Source organism: Corvus moneduloides, chromosome 1, assembly GCF_009650955.1.
Source record: "Corvus moneduloides isolate bCorMon1 chromosome 1, bCorMon1.pri, whole genome shotgun sequence".
In the NCBI taxonomy this organism is placed as follows: Eukaryota; Metazoa; Chordata; class Aves; order Passeriformes; family Corvidae; genus Corvus; species Corvus moneduloides.
Window position 1 is genome coordinate 76,700,820 of NC_045476.1, and position 19,905 is coordinate 76,720,724.

General features: G+C 52.3%; 2 protein-coding genes across 2 annotated transcripts in view; one reads left to right on the forward strand and one right to left on the reverse strand.

Annotated features, from left to right (window-relative positions):
* The first annotated feature begins 624 nt into the window (after positions 1–624).
* Positions 625–4,019, forward strand: FOXC1 (forkhead box C1). The gene has a single exon (XM_032116646.1). The coding sequence runs from the start codon at positions 1,706–1,708 to the stop codon at positions 3,404–3,406; it is 1,701 nt and encodes a 566-aa protein (XP_031972537.1). The 5' UTR covers positions 625–1,705; the 3' UTR covers positions 3,407–4,019.
* A 10,821-nt stretch (positions 4,020–14,840) lies between these two features.
* Positions 14,841–19,905, reverse strand: part of GMDS (GDP-mannose 4,6-dehydratase) — a 414,967-nt gene continuing 409,902 nt past the window's right edge. The window contains exons 10-11 of the mRNA XM_032116667.1: positions 16,213–16,281; positions 14,841–15,834 (exon numbers count right to left, since the gene is read on the reverse strand). Of these exons, the coding sequence (XP_031972558.1) occupies positions 15,772–15,834; positions 16,213–16,281 (132 nt within the window). The 3' untranslated portion in view covers positions 14,841–15,771. The remainder of the gene's footprint in view (positions 15,835–16,212; positions 16,282–19,905) is intronic.

Genomic DNA, 19,905 nt, shown 5'->3' on the forward strand with positions numbered 1-19,905 from the left:
TTGCAGACAGACGGAGGAAAGCCATTGGTGGCTGATTAATAAAAAGGAGCTTTGGAGGACTCGTCAAACCCTTGTCAGCCGGAGGAATGCAATCTCTTCAGAAGCGTTTGGTCAGGCAGGCAGCTGGTTGCAGGCAGGGTGCTGCTGGGGCAGGGGCATCCCACCACACACACACACACACACACTTTCCTCGCTGTCCCCGCGGGCGTGGGGGGTGGGTGGAAGGCAGCTGGGGTGAGCTTCTGGCCGGGGCAGGCAGGGACCGAGTCGGCACACCGGCATGAAGCCGGCCCGCCGACACGAGCGGCAGCCTGGAGGGAATGGGAGGAGAGAGCCCGACCGGAACGTGAGGAGAAAATAGACCGAGGAGCTTACACACACCAAAAAAAAAAAAAAAAAAAAAAAAAAAAAAAGACGAGAAGTAACATTCGTGGGGAAACACGCGTGGCAGAGCGCGGGGTGCGCGCGTGGGTGGAAAGAGCTCCGGGGGAAGCATAGAGTATATACATATATATTGGCGAGGGCATGCACACGGTGCGTGTGCCGGGGGTGCGTGTGCGAGAGCGACCGCGAGCGTGAGGACGCGGGTGGGTGGGTGGGAGAGCGACCGAGGCGTGGGGGAGTGGGGATCGGGCGGGGTCGTCGCGCAAAAAGCGCGGGCGCTGGAGTATCCCCGCGGGTGCGCAGCGGCCCGCGCGAACGTGGGGCTCCGCGGCGCTCAAGGCGTCCGCGTGTGCCGGCGAGTGTGTGTGGCCGGTCCCCGAGCGCTACAACTCCCGGAGCTGCTGCGGGGATTTTTTTTCCTTCTTTTTTTTTTTTTTTTCTCCCTCGCTCTCTCCTTTTTTTTTTTTTTTTTTCCCTCCTCATTCAGAGCCCGGGGTGTCTCCCGGCCCTCATTGGCCAGCCCAACTCGGCGGGGCGGAGCTGAGCCGCCTGCAAAAGGAGGAAAAGAAAAAAAAAGAGAGGAAAAAAAAAAAAAAAGGGAGACCGAGAGAGTAGAGGGAGGAAAAAAAAAAGGAGAAAACTGTAAGTGCGTAAAAAAGTTCTCGCCGTGGTGACGGATGCTCAAAAGTTCAGGAGTTTTTCCGATGCTTCCCAAAGCAGCCTGCGACTGAAAAAGAGACTGAAAAAAGGCGAGAGGGAGAGAGAGAGGGAGACTTTGCACTGGGAGATCGGGAAGGTGGATTTTTTTCTTCTTCTGCTCGCTTAAAAAAAGCCAACAAAACGCATCCCTCTACTTTTGTCCCTCCTTTGCAGACAACTTGTTGCAGATCCCCGTGGAACAAGGAACTGGGAGCGTGGGAGCCTCTTTGCAAAGGTTTTATTTTCTTAATACTCTTTCTGCGTTTGGAAGTTGCTTTCTCCGCTGCGATTACTTTTTTTTTCCTCCGCCGTTTTCTTTTTTAAAACATTTTTCCCCCTTTTTTGTCCCCCTCCTTTTTCCCCCCCTTTTTTGATTTTTTTTTTCCCCTCCGCGTGGAGCGCGGGAGCTCGCCGGTGGGCTTTCCTGGGCGAAGAAGAGGAGGCTTTCGGCGCTGCCGTCGTTATTCTTCCTCCCTTTTTCCGCGCTCCGCCGGGGGGGGGGGGGGTGGGGGTTGCCCGGCCGCCCGGTCCAGCTCGGTCCGCGGAGCGGCGGAGGGGTGGAGGGGGAAGGGACGCGCTGTTTGGTCCGGCGGGGAGGGTGGGGGAAAGCTGACGGGAGGACATGCAGGCTCGCTACTCCGTGTCCAGTCCCAACTCCCTAGGAGTGGTGCCGTACCTCGGCGGAGAGCAGAGCTACTACCGCGCCGCTGCGGCGGCGGCCGGCGGGGGCTACACGGCCATGCCGGCCCCGATGAGCATGTACTCGCACCCGGCCCACGAGCAGTACCCAGCCGGCATGGCCCGAGCCTACGGGCCCTACACGCCACCGCCGCAGCCCAAGGATATGGTGAAGCCGCCCTACAGCTACATCGCCCTCATCACCATGGCCATCCAGAACGCTCCCGATAAGAAGATCACCTTGAACGGGATCTACCAGTTCATCATGGAGCGGTTCCCTTTCTACCGGGACAACAAGCAGGGCTGGCAGAACAGCATCCGCCACAACCTCTCCCTCAACGAGTGCTTCGTCAAGGTGCCCCGCGACGACAAGAAGCCCGGAAAGGGCAGCTACTGGACCCTCGACCCCGACTCCTACAACATGTTCGAGAACGGCAGCTTCCTCCGCCGCCGCCGCCGCTTCAAGAAGAAGGACGCCGTCAAGGACAAGGAGGAGAAGGACCGCCTGCACCTCAAGGACCATGCCCCGCCGCGACCGCCGCCGCCCGCTGCCGCCGCCGAGCCCGAGGGCGGCCCCGCCGGGGGCAGCGCTGCGCCGCCGCCGCCGCCCGTCCGCATCCAGGACATCAAGACAGAGAACGGCACGGCCTCGCCGCCGCAGGCCGTGTCCCCCCCGGGCGCCGCGCCGCCGCTCGGCGCCGTGCCCAAGATCGAGAGCCCCGACAGCAGCAGCAGCCTCTCCAGCGGCGGCAGCCCCCGCAGCACCCTCCCCTCCAGCCGCTCCCTCAGCCTGGAGGCCCCCGAGCCCCCGCCGCCCCCACCGCCGCCCCCGCCACCGCCCCACCACCACGGCCCGGGCTTCAGCGTGGACAACATCATGACCTCGCTGCGGGGCTCGCCGCAGGCCGCCGCCGAGTTGGGCGCCGGCCTCCTGGCCCCCGCCGCCGCCGCCCCGCGCACCGGCATCCCGCCCGCCCTGTCCCTCGGCGGATACTCGCCGGGACACAGCTCCGTCTACGGCTCGCCCTGCGGCCAGGCGGCCGCCGGCGCCGCTGCCGGCACCTACCACTGCAACATGCAGGCCATGAGCCTCTACGCGGCGGCGGGCGGCGCCGACCGGCCCGGCCACCTGCCCGCCGCCGCCGCCAGCCCCGCCGAGGACCCGCTGCCCGAGTACGCGATGCCCTCGGGCGGCGGCGGCGGCGGCGGCGGTGGGGCGGGGGGCGGCGGCGGCGGGGCGCTGGGGCACGGCGGGCTGGGCGGCGCGGCGGGCGGCCACCAGGAGGGGCACCACCCGCACCCGCACCAGGGCCGCCTGGCCTCCTGGTACCTCAACCAGGCGGCGGCGGCCGCGGCGGCAGCGGCGGCGGCGGCGGGGGAGCTGGGCCCGCTGGCGGGCGCGGCGGGCTACGCGGGGCCGCAGCAGGGCTTCGCCGCCGCCCCTCGAGAGGTCTTCGAGGCGCCGCGGCTCGGGCTCAGCGCCTCGCCGGGAGGCGGCGGCGGCGGCGGCGGAGGCGGCGGGGCAGGGGGCGGCGGCGGCGGCGGCGGGGCGGGGGGCGGCGGGAGCTGTCAGATGGCCTTCCCCGGCAGCCAGCCGCTCTACCGCACCTCCGGGGCCTTCGTCTACGACTGCGGCAAGTTCTGAGCGCGCCCCGTCGCGGGGACACCGCGGGAACTCCGCTCCGGTCCGCACCGCGCCGCCGGCCCCCGCAGCGCCCGCGGAGGGAAGCGAGCGCATCGCGAAAAGCTTTTGTACAGAGACAGCCCCAAAGCATGTCTTGGTTTGTTAAAGGACAGTGTTACTCCAATAACACGTAAGTTTTTTTTTTCTAATTGCTTTGAGAAATACTTTTTTTTCCCGCCCCCCACCCCGCGCTCTTCCCCGTCCCTTAAGGTATTGTCATGCCCCGTGTTTAAAAGGGAGCGAAAAGTCCAGCATAGAGTACCAGCTTCTTTCCCCCTCCCCTTCCTCTTCTACAAGGACTTGTTTTAAAATGTAAATTGCGACATAGTAATTTATTTTTAATTTGTAGTTGGATGTTGAGGACCAAACGCCAGAAAGTGTTTCCCCCTTTCCTGAAAAGTGACGTTAAAATTGACTGAAACGCTGATTTTTTTCACTATATATAAAAAGGGAAACTGTATTAATCTTATTCTATCAATATTTTTCTTTTTTTTTTTTTTTTGTTGAAAATATTCTGAAGGTATTGCATTGTTTGTTTATTAATAAATTACCATTCAGTTGGAATGATCCTTTACACGTCTGTATATTTTAATACTTTCATTTAGGGAGAGAGAAAGAGAGGGAAAAGGGATTTCATAACTAACTTTGTCGCTGGAACAGCTTGTTCCTCTCCGCACAAATTCCAAAGACCATTTAGGAACTGCTAGGTCAAAAAATCCCTTTTCAGTCTCTTCTGCAATATGTTCCACTTAGTCAGCTCGCCTTATCCACTAGGAAAAAAATACTTTCCCATGGCAGCTCTGAGTTGGCAAATAAACAAACACGTTTTCTTAGCAATTAATGGGCAAGACCTGGAAACATTTGACCATACACAGTAGTATGGCGACATTACGTTGTTTTAAATAATATGCCTATGTAAGGATATATTAAGTGATAACTCCGAGGTAGAAGTGCATGCACTAAATTCCAGACCATGTGTAACTGTATATGTCGAGCTATCGATCGCTCTGTGTGTGTTTCAAATGTATTTATATCCAGGATTTACATATGTACCTATATTTAAAGAAGGATTACGTATTTATTTATAGTTTCATATACGCATTGCATATTTTTCTAAACTCCACAGTGTATAGCAGATGCCAAATAATCTGTAGTACGTGTACTCTTAAATATAATGCGAGCATATAAATCACTGCTTCTTAGAATTGATAGCAAAGCGTGCAATCACATCTGTGAAGCCGCTTCTGTAACTCGTAGATTTAAAGTATTATTTTATTTCAGGGGGGGAAAAAAGTAGTTGGATTAAAGGGTACTTATACAGTCTACCCTTACACCTTTATAGCTCTGCATTACTCCCGTCCTTCAGGGACTTCACTGGTCTGTGTCTCAATTGCTCGGACTGAAATTATTTTTAAAATATTTTGTGTGGGTGAATTTTTCTTATTAGTTGTTTGGGTGCTGTTTTGGTTTGGTTTGTTTGTTTGTTTGTTTTTGGTTTTTTTTTCTCCTTACCTCCCTCATTTTTCCTCAAATCGGAAAAAAAGTATATATTACCAGGGTAGCAAATGAGTGCTGCACAGAGTGGCGTCTTGTCATATCAAGAATCTTACCTTCTGGACAATTTACTATTAAGAACCTACGGGCAATGGGGATCACCTTCCCCTTTTGTAAGTAACCACCAAAATGCAATAAATTCATTAACTTAAATGAATCAGCCTTGTCAGTCAGACTTGGAAATAGGTTTATTTGATTACAGATATTTAAGGCCTAAAATTTGCTTTCAAGATAATACAGTTTCCTATCAGAATCTCTTATCTAAAGGCAACACTTAGCAGTAATTGCTGTTGCATTGTTAAGGGTTACGCTGTAAATAAATACAAAGGTATTTACAGTTCAACCTTATTACCTCGCTTTTGAGCTGTGCTTCCCTTCCAAAGCAGTAGTCTAATGTTTAGAAAACACCTTCAGCAGAAGGAATGAACTGGAGGGAGTGTGTCATCTTAGAACGCGTTGGCTTAGGATACGTTTTTTTAAGCCTTTGCTTTTTCGTGCTACTACCTCTACAAAGATTATCGGCCTTATTTACATTTATTTGTTTGCTGAGTTGGGTACGAGAAACTCAAACACTCCATCGCCCGGTTGTGGTAAAGCTGATGAGGAGAACGAGCAAAGCTGAGCGCCTTCGCTCCAGGGACATGTTTTAATTGCTGCTCCCCGTTTTTCACCAGTAAAGGGAAATAAAATGCTACCTGTTTTCGGTCGGGCTCACTTTCTGCTGCCCATGGTGCCTCTCCCAGTACCGAGTGGGGCAGCTAAACTGGCGGCTCCCGCCCACCGCTGCCTCCGTGGGAGCGGGACTGCCGGGCCAGAGGCACGGCGGGGCTTTCAGTGCCTCACGCCCCTGCTCCCCCTCGCTGGAGAGGAGACCCTCGGTGGGGCAGACCCCTCTGCCCCGGCAAATGGGTTTGCCAGCGGGGCGGCAGCATAATAAGATCACCCTGCCCCCCGTCATGTATTTTAAATAAAATTTAAAGAAGGCGGAGGGTAGAGGAGATTGAGTGTGCTATTTGCCTGTTATTTTTGTTGAGATCAGGCGCCGGCTTTCCTGTAGTTTGGGTTTTCTCAGCGGTCTCCAGCGGTAGGGTGTTTGTGGCAAAAATAAATAGGGAGGAAAGCAGTTATTAGCCCGGCTTGTTTAATAACCCGTTGCATTGTCAGTGGTGCTGCTCGGTGAGGGAAGCTGGGGGGGCTGTGCGTAGCTTAAACAAGTGCCGTGTGTAATTACTGCTAATGCTCGGGGCGGTCCGCGGCCCTCTGCCGCGGGGCGGCCGCGCAACTTGCGCTACCCGTGGCCCTGGCTGCATAAGGGGCGGGTGGAGTGGGCTCGTCGAGCCGGGAGGGTGGTTCGCAGTCAGGGAGGAGGCGAAGGGAAACTTCCCGCTCGGTCTCAGGTAGGTCGTGTCGGGATCTTCTGCCCCCGGAGGGGATCCCTTTCCTGCAATGACGTGCGTGGTGGCGGCGGAGGTCACCTCCTGCTTCTCAGTGCGACGAGCTGGCTCACCGCACACGCGAGCTTCGCCTTGAGTTTTAAAAACACTATTTTATTTTTGTTATTAACATAACCATAATGGGTTTTTTTTCTCCCCCTCTGCACAGAAATTGATCACAACGAAAATAAGATTAGCAGTGCTGGCGGTCCCCGCGGTAGGCAGTGAAAAGTGCGGGCTCGGCCGCGGGAGGCGGCCCGCCGGCCGCGCAGTCCCGTGCCGCGGGTCCCTGCGCGACATTGCACAGATGGGGAGTCGGCAACTCCGGGCTCCGCCGGGCCGGAGCCTTCGGCGTGAGGCATTGCGGCTGCAGCTGGGATGGGGAAAGGCCGAGCGGGCTCGCTAGAAACCTTCCCGGGCTGGGGCAGTGCAACGAGGGGGCACGGAGTGGGGCGTCTGCCCACGGGCCGTCATGAATTGCGAGCAGCGGGGCCCCACGCACCCTTGTTCCTCTTGTGCTTCCCTCCTCTTGAGCACAGGAGGCAAACCCGAGCGTCCCTTCTGACCTGTGATTGTCTCCCAGCAGAACTGGGCCTGCCCTGAACGCCAAAAGAGATGCGGTACGACCTTGTGCAGCGGTGGGCACAGGACATGCGCCCGGGCAGCATCTGAGAGGTGTCCCCGTAAGGCCTCGACATCTGTGGTGGCGGCCCCTACAGCAAACGGGGACACTTGGCCCCAGCCATGCCTGCGGAGAGGTCATTTAGGCGCCAGGTTAGCACGGCGCTTTGTGGGTTTTTTTTAGCTCAAACTGATTGTTTCCAAACTGTAGCTTTGCTTTTCGCCTATGAAAAAACAAGCAAACAAACAAAAACAATTTTAAAAAATCAATTTGAGGCACCATTCAATTTAGGTGGTGGTTCTGGTGGTTTCTTACTTGTACTTGCTCATCTGTCACTCAAACTGTGGAAAACGTGCAGAGGAGGAATATTCTCCTTTCTAAGTTTCCTTCTTAGAATTTCTTCTTAAAGCAATTACAGTTCCTATTATGTTCTGCAAAGGTCATAACAAAAATAGCAGAGAAGTGCATGCAAATAGTCGAGAGGACATGGATTAAAACCCCTTCCCTACCTCCACAGGCCAGGTCAGGTGGAGAACATGGTGGGGCTGTGTTGTGGACGGAGACATTTAAGGGAGTGGTTCCAAACCGCCGTTTTACGATTTCTGGGTCCCTTTCTGACAGCCAAGAAATTCGGGAAAGACGTTTCGAAGTTAGCGGCTGTTTTCATAGCCGGGTTCAACTTCGTAACACTATTGGTAACTCTGGGGCTGCAGTGTGTTGACCAGCTGTCTGTACGCTGCTCTGACCTCCCCAAAACTACGCTGCTGGAGCAGGACGAGCTTAGAGTTTCGCCCTGGCCTCTGGAGACTTGGGTTGGATGTTTCGGGCGAGTCACGCACGGGTACGTGAAAGCCGGTGCGGGTTGTGCGGGTTTTGCGCGTGGCAGCGCGGCAGTGCCGCTGCGCGGAAAGGAGCGGTGGCCCACAGTCAGGGGCTGCGCGCCTCTCCGCGCCCACGTGAAGGTGAGCGTGAGGTAAGGGTGTGCAGTCTTTATTACGTCGTTTGACTGCGTAGCTGGCAGAAGCGTGCAGCGCCGAGGCGCGCACATGGCTCCCCTGCACAGCACAGGAGAGCTGCGGTGCTGCCCCTGGAAGCTCTCCCCTGTCCACTTCCCGAAATCACCCATTTCAATAGCGACGGCTAATTGAACATTAGCTTTCAATTAATTTCACTCGTAAAGTAATTTCAACTCCTCCGCGTACTCAGTCCATTTTTTTTCCCCGTCTCCGTGTGCTGGGATCGGGCGTGTTGGCCAAATTCACCCGTACTTCGAGATGCGCTGATCTCCTGATTTTTTTTTTTTTTTTTTTTTTTTGGCGGGGGGGGGGGGTGTTGGGGTGGTTTTTGTTTTGTGGTTTTGGGGTTTTGCTTTGTTTTTTGCTAGGAGGGAGATGAGGAGCACGGTGGTGGGCACTGTCAGGGCGTCCGAGGCTGAGTTGTCGCTGCGCGGGCGCACAGGTAGCGCGCCGCCGGGTTAGCGCGGAGGGCGAGCTCAGGTTTACGCGGCAAGCTGCGCAAGAGGCTGGCGGGCCTGAAGTGCGGTGTAAGGGAACTGCTCGGGGCTCCCCGGGGACGCGCGCGAGTTTCATTCCGGTATCTCGGTCACAAGATCACGAGCTGGGAGGGTACCGCTCACCCTTCCCGTATAGGTTTCCCCCCACCATTTTTTTTCGCTTTTCCCTTCTGCCTCGCCTCCCCGGCGTCTTGTCTGTTGTGAATCCGCCCCAAAGGTGGTGCGGTGCCGCGGAGAACGTAGCCCTCCTGGTTTAATTACGCTGAGGCTCATAAAGCCATTCGCTTCTTTCCAAAGTAATAAACAAACGTCGCGTTAGGTCAAGATTGATGGTGTCCATGCAATAAAAACGGGCCAGGTCAGGAAGGAATAAAATTCAATCAGAGCTCGCGGAATCATTTTTCAGGGGACAGAAAGACAGAAAAGGAGACGGGGGTCAAGGGAGACGATGTCGCCATTCACAACACACCAGCCAGGAGGGAGGAGGGCGAGGGTTAACGAGCGATTGTTTTTTATCAAGCGGAGCCTAATTGAACGAAACAATAGCCGTATGGCGGGGGGGAGGGCCGGCTCCTTACCCGGTAGTTGCGGGGCCGGGCGGCAGCCCCGTACCCTGGTGGAGGCAGCGGGGACCCCTCGCGGCCCTGCTGCGCCCCCCGTTCTCCCTTAAAATGATACACACGCACCTGGGGCAGCGAGCAGGCCTTGTCCTAGGCCGGGGCTGGCAGTGCAGGGAGCGGTAGCGAGCGGTCGGGTGCCTGCGGGCCGAGAGTGGGACACCCCCTCATTTCCTAAGGAGGCGCCCTAAAAGGCCTGCTTGGACGGCCGGAGGAGTAAGCCCCAGATCTTCCAAGGGTAACTCCGGCTGGTCCGTCCGGAGCGGGAGCCCTCGGTGTCATTTGGAACTGATTCCTTGAGTGTTGTTCGGTGGTAACGCTGCTGGTGCCCAGCAACTTGGCAAGCGGCTACAAGGTGGTGTTCCCCGGACAGCCGACGGCCGGGGGGCGTCGGGCTCGGCGGAACAGGCCCGTCGGAGGGTCGCGGTGTTCAGGGAAGAGACAGCAGCACCGCACCGCGGGCAAGTCCCTGCGGTCCGAGGGACATTTTTTCGCCCCGGCCTGCTTCGCCAGTGTTTTGTGCTTCACGGGCCGGGAAAGCAGCCGGCAAAGACTCCCTCCCCCCGTTCAGCAGGAAGGGTCTTTTTGGGGGGTGGGGGGGGATTTCTTCCTCGCCCCCCAAGCCAACGCATCTGTTGCACACGCCTCCGCGACCATCTAGGCCCGTGACTTGCGCCTTGCTTGGTCTGCGTGTGCCATAAAATAATAGCTGTTACAAAGCTCTGGGATGGAGAGAGGAGGGAAGGCAGCCCGAGCTACCGGTGAGAGCTCACAAGCTCTCCGGCTCAAAGAGAATTGGGTGTTCGGCAATTTTTTTTTTTTTTTTTTTTTTTTTTTTTGCCCCCTAAACAAACACAGCTTGAAACGACTTGGGTGGGCAGAAGGGAACAATTTGTGAGCCAGAGAGCAAGTGAGCTGGGCAGGCAGCCGGCCCACAACTTACCTGCTGGAGACTTTCACCTGACCTTTAGGTGTCAGGGGGCTTGGTTGTGCCGTGTATCACCCCACGTTCAGGTCAGCTGTTTTAGATTGCGTTCAGCAGAATTAAAACAACAACAATGAAAACCCCAACCTGGAATCCCCCCTCCTTTCCAGCCCCCATCACCTCTGGGGAGAATCCAGGAAAACCAACACATTTAGAACCATTAACTCTTAAAATAGCTGAATTTCCTCCAGTAGAAAAAACGCAAATTATTACACTCATGAGTTCAGGATATTTATATATTATATGAATCGATGAATAAACAGGTCATATCACTACAGCCATCATCCCTCGGAAGGCAAGTACTCGGATCAGAAAAAAAAAATGCCATAAACCTTTTTCCCAAAACGTTCCTGGAATTTATTTACTTGCCAGAACATTTAAGTGCCAAGTTTAATTTTTTTTTCCTTTTTATAAATTTTTAAAATAAATATTTTAAATAAGAAAAAGAAGAATATTTTCCATTGAACGATAATGTAAAAGTACTGATAATGTCATCCATAGCAGAAGAGAATTGTTTAAACAATGTCGGTGCTTGCAAGATTGCCCAGTATAAATACATTCTCAGTGCCGTTTTGACGCGAGTTTCGAGCGGAACTCTTTTTTCTGTATGTGTTCTGTATGTGCATTTCCCCCGGTCCGATCGTGTGAAGTCAGGCTAAAGCAGTGAGCGGCGGAGGGGCACGTCGCCCTGCCAGCCCCCCGGCCCCGGGCTGGGCATGCCCGGCTGCCCGCGGCGGGGGACGGGGCGCAGGCGGGGACGGGGCCCGGCGCTCGCACGCACCTCTCCCCTGCCAGCGAGAAGCTGCCCGCCGTTTTCCCCAAGCGAGGATTTATGAAAGTGCTGGCGACCAGCGCTTCTAACCTCGCCTCTCAATGATGGGATGGATTTAAAACCGAATAACGAATTGCAGAAAAATTACGACTTTCTCCCGACGCCATTTCCCACCCCCCAAGCTCTCCGCCGGGGGGGGGGAGGTGGGACGGTGATGGAGCGCGGAATGCACCGGTGCGAGCTCATTAGCAAAGCAAAGGTTGCAATTAGCGTCTGCTGCTGCGAAGCAACCTCTCCCCCGCCCGCCTCTCCTTAGCCCCCATCACCAAATAATTGCAAAGTATCTGTTGATGTTTTTCTTCCACCCGTCAAAACGTTGGAGCCCTGCCTGCTCCAGGGCTCCGTCCTGGTTTTGTTGTGTCTGGAGACAATGCTCCGCCAGCGAACCATCAGAGGTGAAGGGGGGTCACAAGGGGAGGCAGGAGCGCGGCCCTGCGAGCCGACGGGGGCCTCCCCTTGCCGCCCACCCCTGCAAACCTGCCACCCACAGGCGGGAGGGGTGGCGACCCCCGTCCGGTGCCCCTCTCCCTGCGCTGCTCCGGGGCAGCCCCGAGCACGCCTTCCCGGCCGGGCGAGCAGCGGGAAGAGGATGTGACCCTCATGTCCGCTCGGGAGGGACGTGGCTGCTTTATGTGCAAGGCGTCGGGGAGAGGTGGTGGCGGCGGCGGCAGCAGACTCTTCCATTCCCCTAGTTTACATCTAAATTTTATTTTTCTAAATACCCTTGCAGCACTCGAGCGCGACCAGAGCCGGCCGCAGAACCTCTTCCCACCATCACCCTAAGCTGGCGTGTTCGTGCCCGAGGAGCGGGGCTGCGCCCCCTTCAGCCCCTGTTTGCTTTTACCCTTCGGGCTGGCGCTCCAAGCTTCGAGGTGTATTTTTAGATGGCGCTGGAGGTTTTTGCTCCGCGACCCCGAGAAAAACCCCGTCACTTTGTCTCGCCGGCCTTCCGCACCGGGGCCGGGGAGGAGGGCGGCGGGCGGGCCGGTTGTGTCGCCGGCTGGCCCTGGGGCAGCGCTGACCCCCGTCCTGGCCCGCTTGCAGAAGTGGCAGGGGCTTATGCTCCCGTGGGACCACCCCACCTCAGGCCGCCGCCGCGCTCCTTGCTGTCTGCAAGCCCACGAGTGGCCGGTAGCCCCTGAAAGGCCTCAAGAGAAAGAAAAAAAATTAAAAAGGGGCTCTTGTGGTACTTTTTCCGTTGTCAAGACAGGTTCTGGGGGAGGGCAGCGGCCCGCCTGGCCGAGGCGAGGGGCTGAGTTATGGCTAAGAGACGTGGGACGGCGGCGGCGGCGCTGACAGGCGGCGGGCGCGGGGGAGCGAGCCCGGCCGACGCTGCTCGTAATTCCTGGCGCTGCCGGGCAGGGAGCAGCAGGCAGGGCCAGGCCGGCCTTCCCCACCGGGCCCCAGCCCTCTGCCGCCCGCTGGGCAGGAGCTGGGCCCCCTCTCTTCTCCCTGCCCGCCGGAGTCCCCTCTCCTGACGGGGCGTACTCCCGGGCAGCCCCCACAACCCAGCGCTGCCACTACTATCCCGCTTCTCCCCGTAGCAGCGGCGCAGGGTGAACCTCTCTGCCCACGACGCAGTGGAACAGGCTGCCCGGGCGGGGACTCCCGGCAGGGTCCAGGGCCCATATTCCCGGTCCTGGGCAGCGCAGAGCGTCAATAGTCTGGCCCCGGCCACCAACCGGCCTTTCCCCTTAGGTGCCACAGCGGTTCCTGGAAAGGTTAAACCCACCTTGTCGTTTGCTTTGTTCGGTGCTGCTGCTGCTGCGGATGGCTGGAAGCTTGCGAAAGGCGCGAGAGACTGGGGCCTGCTCGGTTATTTACTACTGGAGCTGCTGTTTTCCACTAACGAAGCTGCAGTGTCTCCATATGGGACCAGGGACAGGCAGAGGGGGATATATCTTCCGAACCTGCGTGCACAAAACGCTTGACATGCACGCGAAACTGATGTAGAGAACACAAGTCTATAACTGGTGTATCAGCTACATATACAATATAATCTAAGTCCCAGCTTATTAGTGGTTTGTTTTGTTTTCCTTTTAAGTTATTATTTATTTCGTTTTCAAGATGTGATCCCGTGGTCAAAAAGCAGTACTTTAGGAGTAGTTAATAATGAGGCAGGAAGGCAGTATTGGGGGAACCGAAAAGCAGTTCTGACCTTTGCCAAATGGTAAAAAGCAGTGGGGCAGTGTGAATTTTGTCCTGTCATGACCAGTACCTTCGTTTTTTTTTTTTTTTTCCCCTACAAAGGCAAAAAGACACCCAGCACCAGGCCACCACGAGGGACCGCTTGGTCTAGAATCAGTTTTCGCTTTCTCATCCTTTTCCTAACTTGTTCCACAGTATAGAGAGAGAAACCAGAGAATAAAAATGCTTCTCTGGAGTGTGCTACAGTGAGAGATGCCAAAGAAAAAACTCTGAAGTCCAGGTTTCCAGTCCTCGGCAGAGATGTGCAAACTAATATTTAGATATACCACCAAGCCTCTTCAAGTGAATCACTGTAAGCGAAAAAAATAATTCGCAGCAATGCAAAAATGCCTCGTCATAAAAGAATTATTATTGTTGTTGTTATTGTTATTATTATTATTATTCCGTTCGCCACCCAAGACCCACCACCCGCAGCCTGTGACCGCCGGGCCGAGGCGCTGCGGAGGGGGCAGCCCTCGGTGCGGCGGGGCAGCCGGAGCTCGCCCCCTCCCCTCCACCACCCGCCGCGGCCCCAGGGCGGGGGAGCCACCGCTGGGCACGGGGCCGTGCGGCCCTGGCGAGTGCGCGATGGCAGCCGCAGAGCACAGCCGCAGCCCTGCGGCCGCACACGAGTGGATGCCCAGGGCACAGCGGCGAGCGCGTCCTGCAGGGGCTGTGTAGCGGTGCGAACGCTGCGGGAGAGCGCAGCTAATGCAAGGACATGAACCCACGGGAAGGAGGTTTAGTGTTATTTTACTCTTAAAAAAAAAAAAAAAATAAGACGCAGCAGTGGAGTCGTACTCGTTCGGGGAGAAAAACGCCCAAGGAAGCTTTTTATAAATATACCCGCGTGTGGAGGTGTGCACACGCGGGGTGAGTGGCACTGTGTGAGTGCTGCTGCCGTGGGGAGCTCCAGGCCTCCGGACTGAGTCTCCACGACTCGGCATTGGTCTGTGCTGGAAGAGCCCCGACGTGCCGCGGAAACTGCGTGCGGGTTGCAGACCCTCACACGCGTGGGGAGATGCTTGGAGGGAGAGCAACAGGGACATCCTTCTCTCTCCGCTGCTCCCTCTCCTCCCCGCCCTACGAGGGCTCGTACTCTGTGCACCTGTAGGAAGGGTCTCAAGCAGCGGCTGGGTTCCCACGTTTCTCTTTCCCCACGTGCGCTTTCGAAGAAACAGCCCCAAAGGAAGCGGCTGCTCCGGCTGCCCGGCCGCGGTCCACTCCGCTCCCCTCCGCGCTGCGCAGCTCCCACGGCACCTCCGGCAAATGCCGCCCTTGGACACCGGTGCACGGAGCACCCTCCCGGCTCCTCCTAGGCTGCTCTCGAGCCCCCTCCTGTCACCCCACATCACTTCCATCATGGGACCGCTTCCGGGTACAGCTACCCTCCCCCTCCCCCCTTACTTTCCTCCTTTTAACATGGGGGTCCCCCCATATGAAGTTAAAAAGAAGGAGATGCACTTCAAGAAAGTGTATCTCTTGTGTGTCTCCCTCCTGTGTATCTTGCTCTTTGCTCATTTCCAGGCATAAAGTTAAAAATGATGGGAGTAATTGGTGGGTGGAAGATCCTAAACCAACGGGAAATGTATGGGCTTGACGACCTCTGGATAACCCAGGTACCTTGGCACAAAAAGCAAAAAAATATTTACTCACCTTGAAGTTTCTATTTTTTTTAAGCTTTTTTATTTATTTTGTTTTTATTTCTTAAGTCTTCTTTTGAAATGGTTCACGCTCCCGTCTGAGGTTTAATTATAGTAAGCAGGAAGAGGGTGGAAGGGGAATGGGCTGATTCTTGGGGGAGGGGGTCAAAAACCAAAACACCCTGATCTCCCCGGATTGAGAAGGTGCTGGACAAAAAGGCTTTCTGTGACTCATGCACACTCTGAAATGAAGATCTGAAAAACATATACAAGCCCCGACTTGACTGGTTTGAAAGCAATTCCAGCAATTAGGAATTAATTCGGCATGGTCAAAAGGCGATTTAGCTGCAAGTTATATCAAGTTATCCAAACTTTTACAGAGTTCAGGTACTGGAAATGGGCTGCTGGGGTGGACATAAGGCTGCAGGAAAGAAAAACAAGGAGTGTTCAGGAAAGGCAGAAGAGGGGAAGCTGTGGAGCAAGGTCTGGAGGCATGGCGAGCCCATGTTTGCACCAAAGGCCTCCTGATGTGGAGAGGGGAGGAGTGGAGGGTAGGAAATGCTTTGTTTCTCATATGGGATTAAATAAAAATATGTTGGAGCTCCCAGATAATAGAAAGATGAGTCTCAATTAAAAATTAAATCAGTGGCTTTGCTGGCTGGTCAATTTTTCAGGTACAATATGATCCTTCCCCAGTTAATGGCAGAAGACAGAATTAGCCCAGGCAGAGCTAACCCTGGGATGATGCGTGGGGCAAGAGGCACTGGGAGGATGTAAAGGGTGGAGGCAGGAATAAAACCGGTCTTTTACGCACAGGCAGGCCAACAATAAAACCATCACAGGGAGGGGCAGCTGCCCACCCTGGTGGCTCATGGCAGTGCTGGCCATGGGCTGCATCCGTGGCATGGGTCCTGTGACGCCTGCTGGGTCCAGCCAGGGCTCAGGCATTGGGATTGTTCCTCATGAGCTCCACGTCAGCGTCCACCATCTCCCTCACCAGCTCCTGAAGGAGGGAGAGAGACAGATGAGAGTCCCAGTGCAGGAACAAATGGGCAGCATGTCAGGAAGGCCTCAGAGCATGAGAAGCCCCCCTGGCCCCCCAGAGCAGAACAGGGAGTGGATGGGGCTTTGCTGGGCCCAGCATCCCTGGCCCAGGCCCCCGTGTGTGTCAGTGGGCCGCAGTGCGCTGGGGTGCCCATTGCTGTCACAGTGTCTGCTTTCTTCAAAGCAAGGATCCACGAGAGGCACCAAAAATGGGGATTCTCAGTGTGCCCAGGTCACCCCACACAGATGTGTCCCCCCTCCTTTCCCCTCCCTGCGAATTGTTTTTAGAGGACATGAACACCCATCAGGTACAAAGCATGCCAGAAAGGCCACTCACATCAAAGGTGACTCTCGGCTTCCAGTTCAGCTTTTGCCTGGCTTTGCTACAGTCCCCTTGCAGAAAATCCTGCGGAAAAGAAGACAGAGGTGCTGCATGGACCATTACCTTCCCCACCCTCATGGCCTCCCCATTGCTCCTGCTTCCCTGTGAACTGAACGTGGGCCAGGCCCACCGCTGGACTCTTCCAAGGGCAAACTACTTCTCTTGAAGATGCAATTTTAGTGGAAGCTCATATGCCTATTAAATCACCAGGAGGCAGCATCCTTTCACCAGGCTGTTTCAGATGGAGAGTTATTCTTTCTTTGTGTGTACACAGAGGGCTTGAACTCCAGCCTTACAGCCATATAACGGTGAACATTTTATAAGAAGTTATTGTACATCTTAGTCATTCTAGTGAATGAGCTGATTCAAATTCTTTTCCCTCCATTTGTTTAAATAATGTAAATCACAGAGCAAACATGACAACTAGTCTCTTTCAAATAAAAACATGAGCACAGAAAAATGATGCTGAAAGACTGTTTGGATATGGGTAACCATATGCAACCGTACTAAACATCCAGCTGTTGAATGCGTACATATTTTTTTCCTAGAGTATTTTGAGTATCCACATGCAAATGAAAGTCTAAATATCTCATAAATGAAAAGAAATTAACTTGAAACCATTACAGAAACCAAGACTTTGGTCATGTTCACCTTACTATTCAAGTATCCTTAAAAGTGCTACCACACCAAAACAATCCCACAACCAGTCATCAAAAATAATGTAACAAAATTAAACAAAGACAAAAGCTCCTTTAACTGCATTTCTAATTGAATGCAAAAACTGACTGTATCTTTGTTTAAAACTGGAAGACAGTGTTTAAACAGTTAGCTTTTTCCAAATGTCTGTATGTTGATTGAATAAAATATATCATCTCTCTTCACAAGCTGTGTGTCGTAGTAGCAATAAATATTAAAATTATGTCTGTCTAGGTTTAAGGAAACCCAAACAAACCCAGCTTTGTTACAGAACAACAAAGCTAAGGCTGAATTCTCCTCTTGCATTTGACTTCATGGTGGTAACACAGCAGGCTTTCCAGAAAAATGCATGGACTGCCTTTCTTCTCCCTCTTCCACCAGCGGTGGAGCTAAGGAGCATTTTGTGAATGTAGATTTTTTTAACTTGTAATGCTGCATGCTACATTTTTCAGATGCTCTCTGTTGATCATATGTGGTTCAGGTCACGTTAACTTCCAAAATCACCTCATCCTGTGCAGTAAAATGTAGGAAATTCTCCTTCATAATTGTGCACAAGAAAGCTAGACAGCTTTCTTTCAGGAGCAGAGGAAATCCACCAAAGGAAATATGGCACTGAAGAAGGGGATGTGGAACAAACACGTCTGCTGAGACTTTTTCCAGGCAGCAGTTTTACTAGGTCAGTCTTTAGGCTAAAAAACATTTCATCCTGCCTTCAGAAGAGAGTAAACAGATGGATTAGAACAAAACGATATGAAAATAAAAAAACGCCATGATTTCCTTAAATTAGACTAAATGATTTCCTACTGCAGCCGTATAATGGGCTTTTGAAACTGCAGCAGACATTTGAGGCCAAGTCATGCAAAACCGCATCAACTTGAGGGATCCCCTGGAGGGTCGTGTGAATATGGATTGCAAAATCTGGTTTAAAATGGGAAAGATGCCCACTAACTTTGATAAAATTTGGATCAGACTCCAATGTGCTCATGGAGGTATGTCTTTTATCTGGAGTTCCGTTTAATTTACATATGCGTGTATATATATGTGTCTGGAAACAAGGAAATCCTTCATAAAATAATAATTTCAGTATAAAAACAATTGCCTTTTATTCAGCCCTAATTCAAGCCATTAGCTAGAACTGAAGTCTTTGTATATCACCTAGTTTTAAGTCATAAAAGCTATATCATAAAACTTAGATTTTCATGTTTATAAATGCTGTGTAAGTAAAACTTTTACATCCACAATCTTTACATAAAAACATACTTTGAAACTAAGCCTTATCTAAGATACTGGCTTCCCATTAAAAAAAAAAATCGACTGGGAAGTACAGAATGAATTGCCATGGCCTGCTGTATGTAGCTGCATTCTGCTTTTGAACAGCTTGGGAGCAGTCTTTTAACTGTCTTGGACAAATGCATTTTGTTAAAACAGATTATCTAAAATAACACTTTACCTAATTCCAGCCTTTTATTCAAAAACATAAACATCCATCTAATGAGTAGGCCAAAACAAGGTTAGGGGTAGGCTGCAAATCAGTAAAAGTGAAGTATTTGAAGTTCTGGATTCTATGTAGAGATCACACAAACAACTAGTATATTGAATCCATCTAGGTATAAAAAAACCCTTGTGTTTTTCCTTTAAAAGTTCACAAGCTTTAACAATGATGCAGTAAAGGTATTATATCTGTGAGAAAAAAAAAAAAAAAGAGGAAAATAATGGAAGGTTTAAGATATATGATAATACAAATTCCCCAGCTGTCTTGAGTTGAAAGATTTTAAGTGGCTCTCCTGAAGATGTTTGTGTCCTTTTGAGAAACACAACTTTGTTAATTTACTTGAAAATGGATTACAGACAAAATGTCTCCTAGGCACTTTCAAAAAGGTTCACTTACAGAAGCTACTTGGTACAGAGGCCAAATGAAACCATAATATTAAACCATATTACACCTAAACTCAAGGTTTGATTGCATTCTTATTAGCCAAAGTTTCAACACTGAATGGAAATGATGACTAGAACAAAGCTATTCCTGATTAAAGGATTGTATTGCACTCATGTTTCCTGTATTTTTCTACAAGTAGCTCATAATATGAAAACAATAAGGTAATTACAATAAAATAAGAATATTAAAAAAAAAGCTTCTCTTGGAACAGAATGACGGCTTGTTTATATTGTTTAAGTCTTTCACTGAAACCAGAGATGCATCTGTCAGGCTTCCAAAAGGAAAAAATCCACAAAAAAAACACCATCCAAAAAACCCCTCTTGTATGTTCATAATTAAAGTGTATTAATTTTTCAATACCAGGGCATCACTTTCTGGAACTACAATCAGATCAGAAAGCAAGGAAAGAAGAAGGAGATTCCACTGGAGAAAACCTGGAAATTTTTTTTTTTTTTGGGGGGAGAAGGGTAGGGAGGTAGTTTGGTGAAATGGGGGTGGTTCTTGAAAAAGAGCTGCTGCTGAATATAAACGGCCCCACATCCCTGCTCCTGATGGAAAAGCATCTGATGAAATGACACCACTTCACGTTTTGTATTCCTGCAGGATTACTTTTTCTGTGCCATTGTGCTTTACATACTGACAGGAAAACAAAGCCCTTTGACTCCCTGAAAACTCTGAGGATTTAGACACTGAGCTAAGAGTCTATAACCCTGAAAACACTGATTAAGGCTTTCTGTTGCTTTTACAGCCCCCAGACCATGAACATAAAATTAAGTCTTTGCTTCTAGTTATCCATTTTGTAAGGAACAAGTCCTTCTTTTCCATGCGAACAGTTGACATAAGTGACTAGTAATGACAAGTTTTAACAGCAAGCTAGGAGTCAGAAACAATACCCAGGTAAATATTTAAAGGGAAGGAAGACGGAAAAGACAGCAGTCAAATTCTCTGTTGCCACTTAATATGAGCACGTAAATTCTCCTATGGCTTTATATGCAGCTCACTGTCATATGACTGCC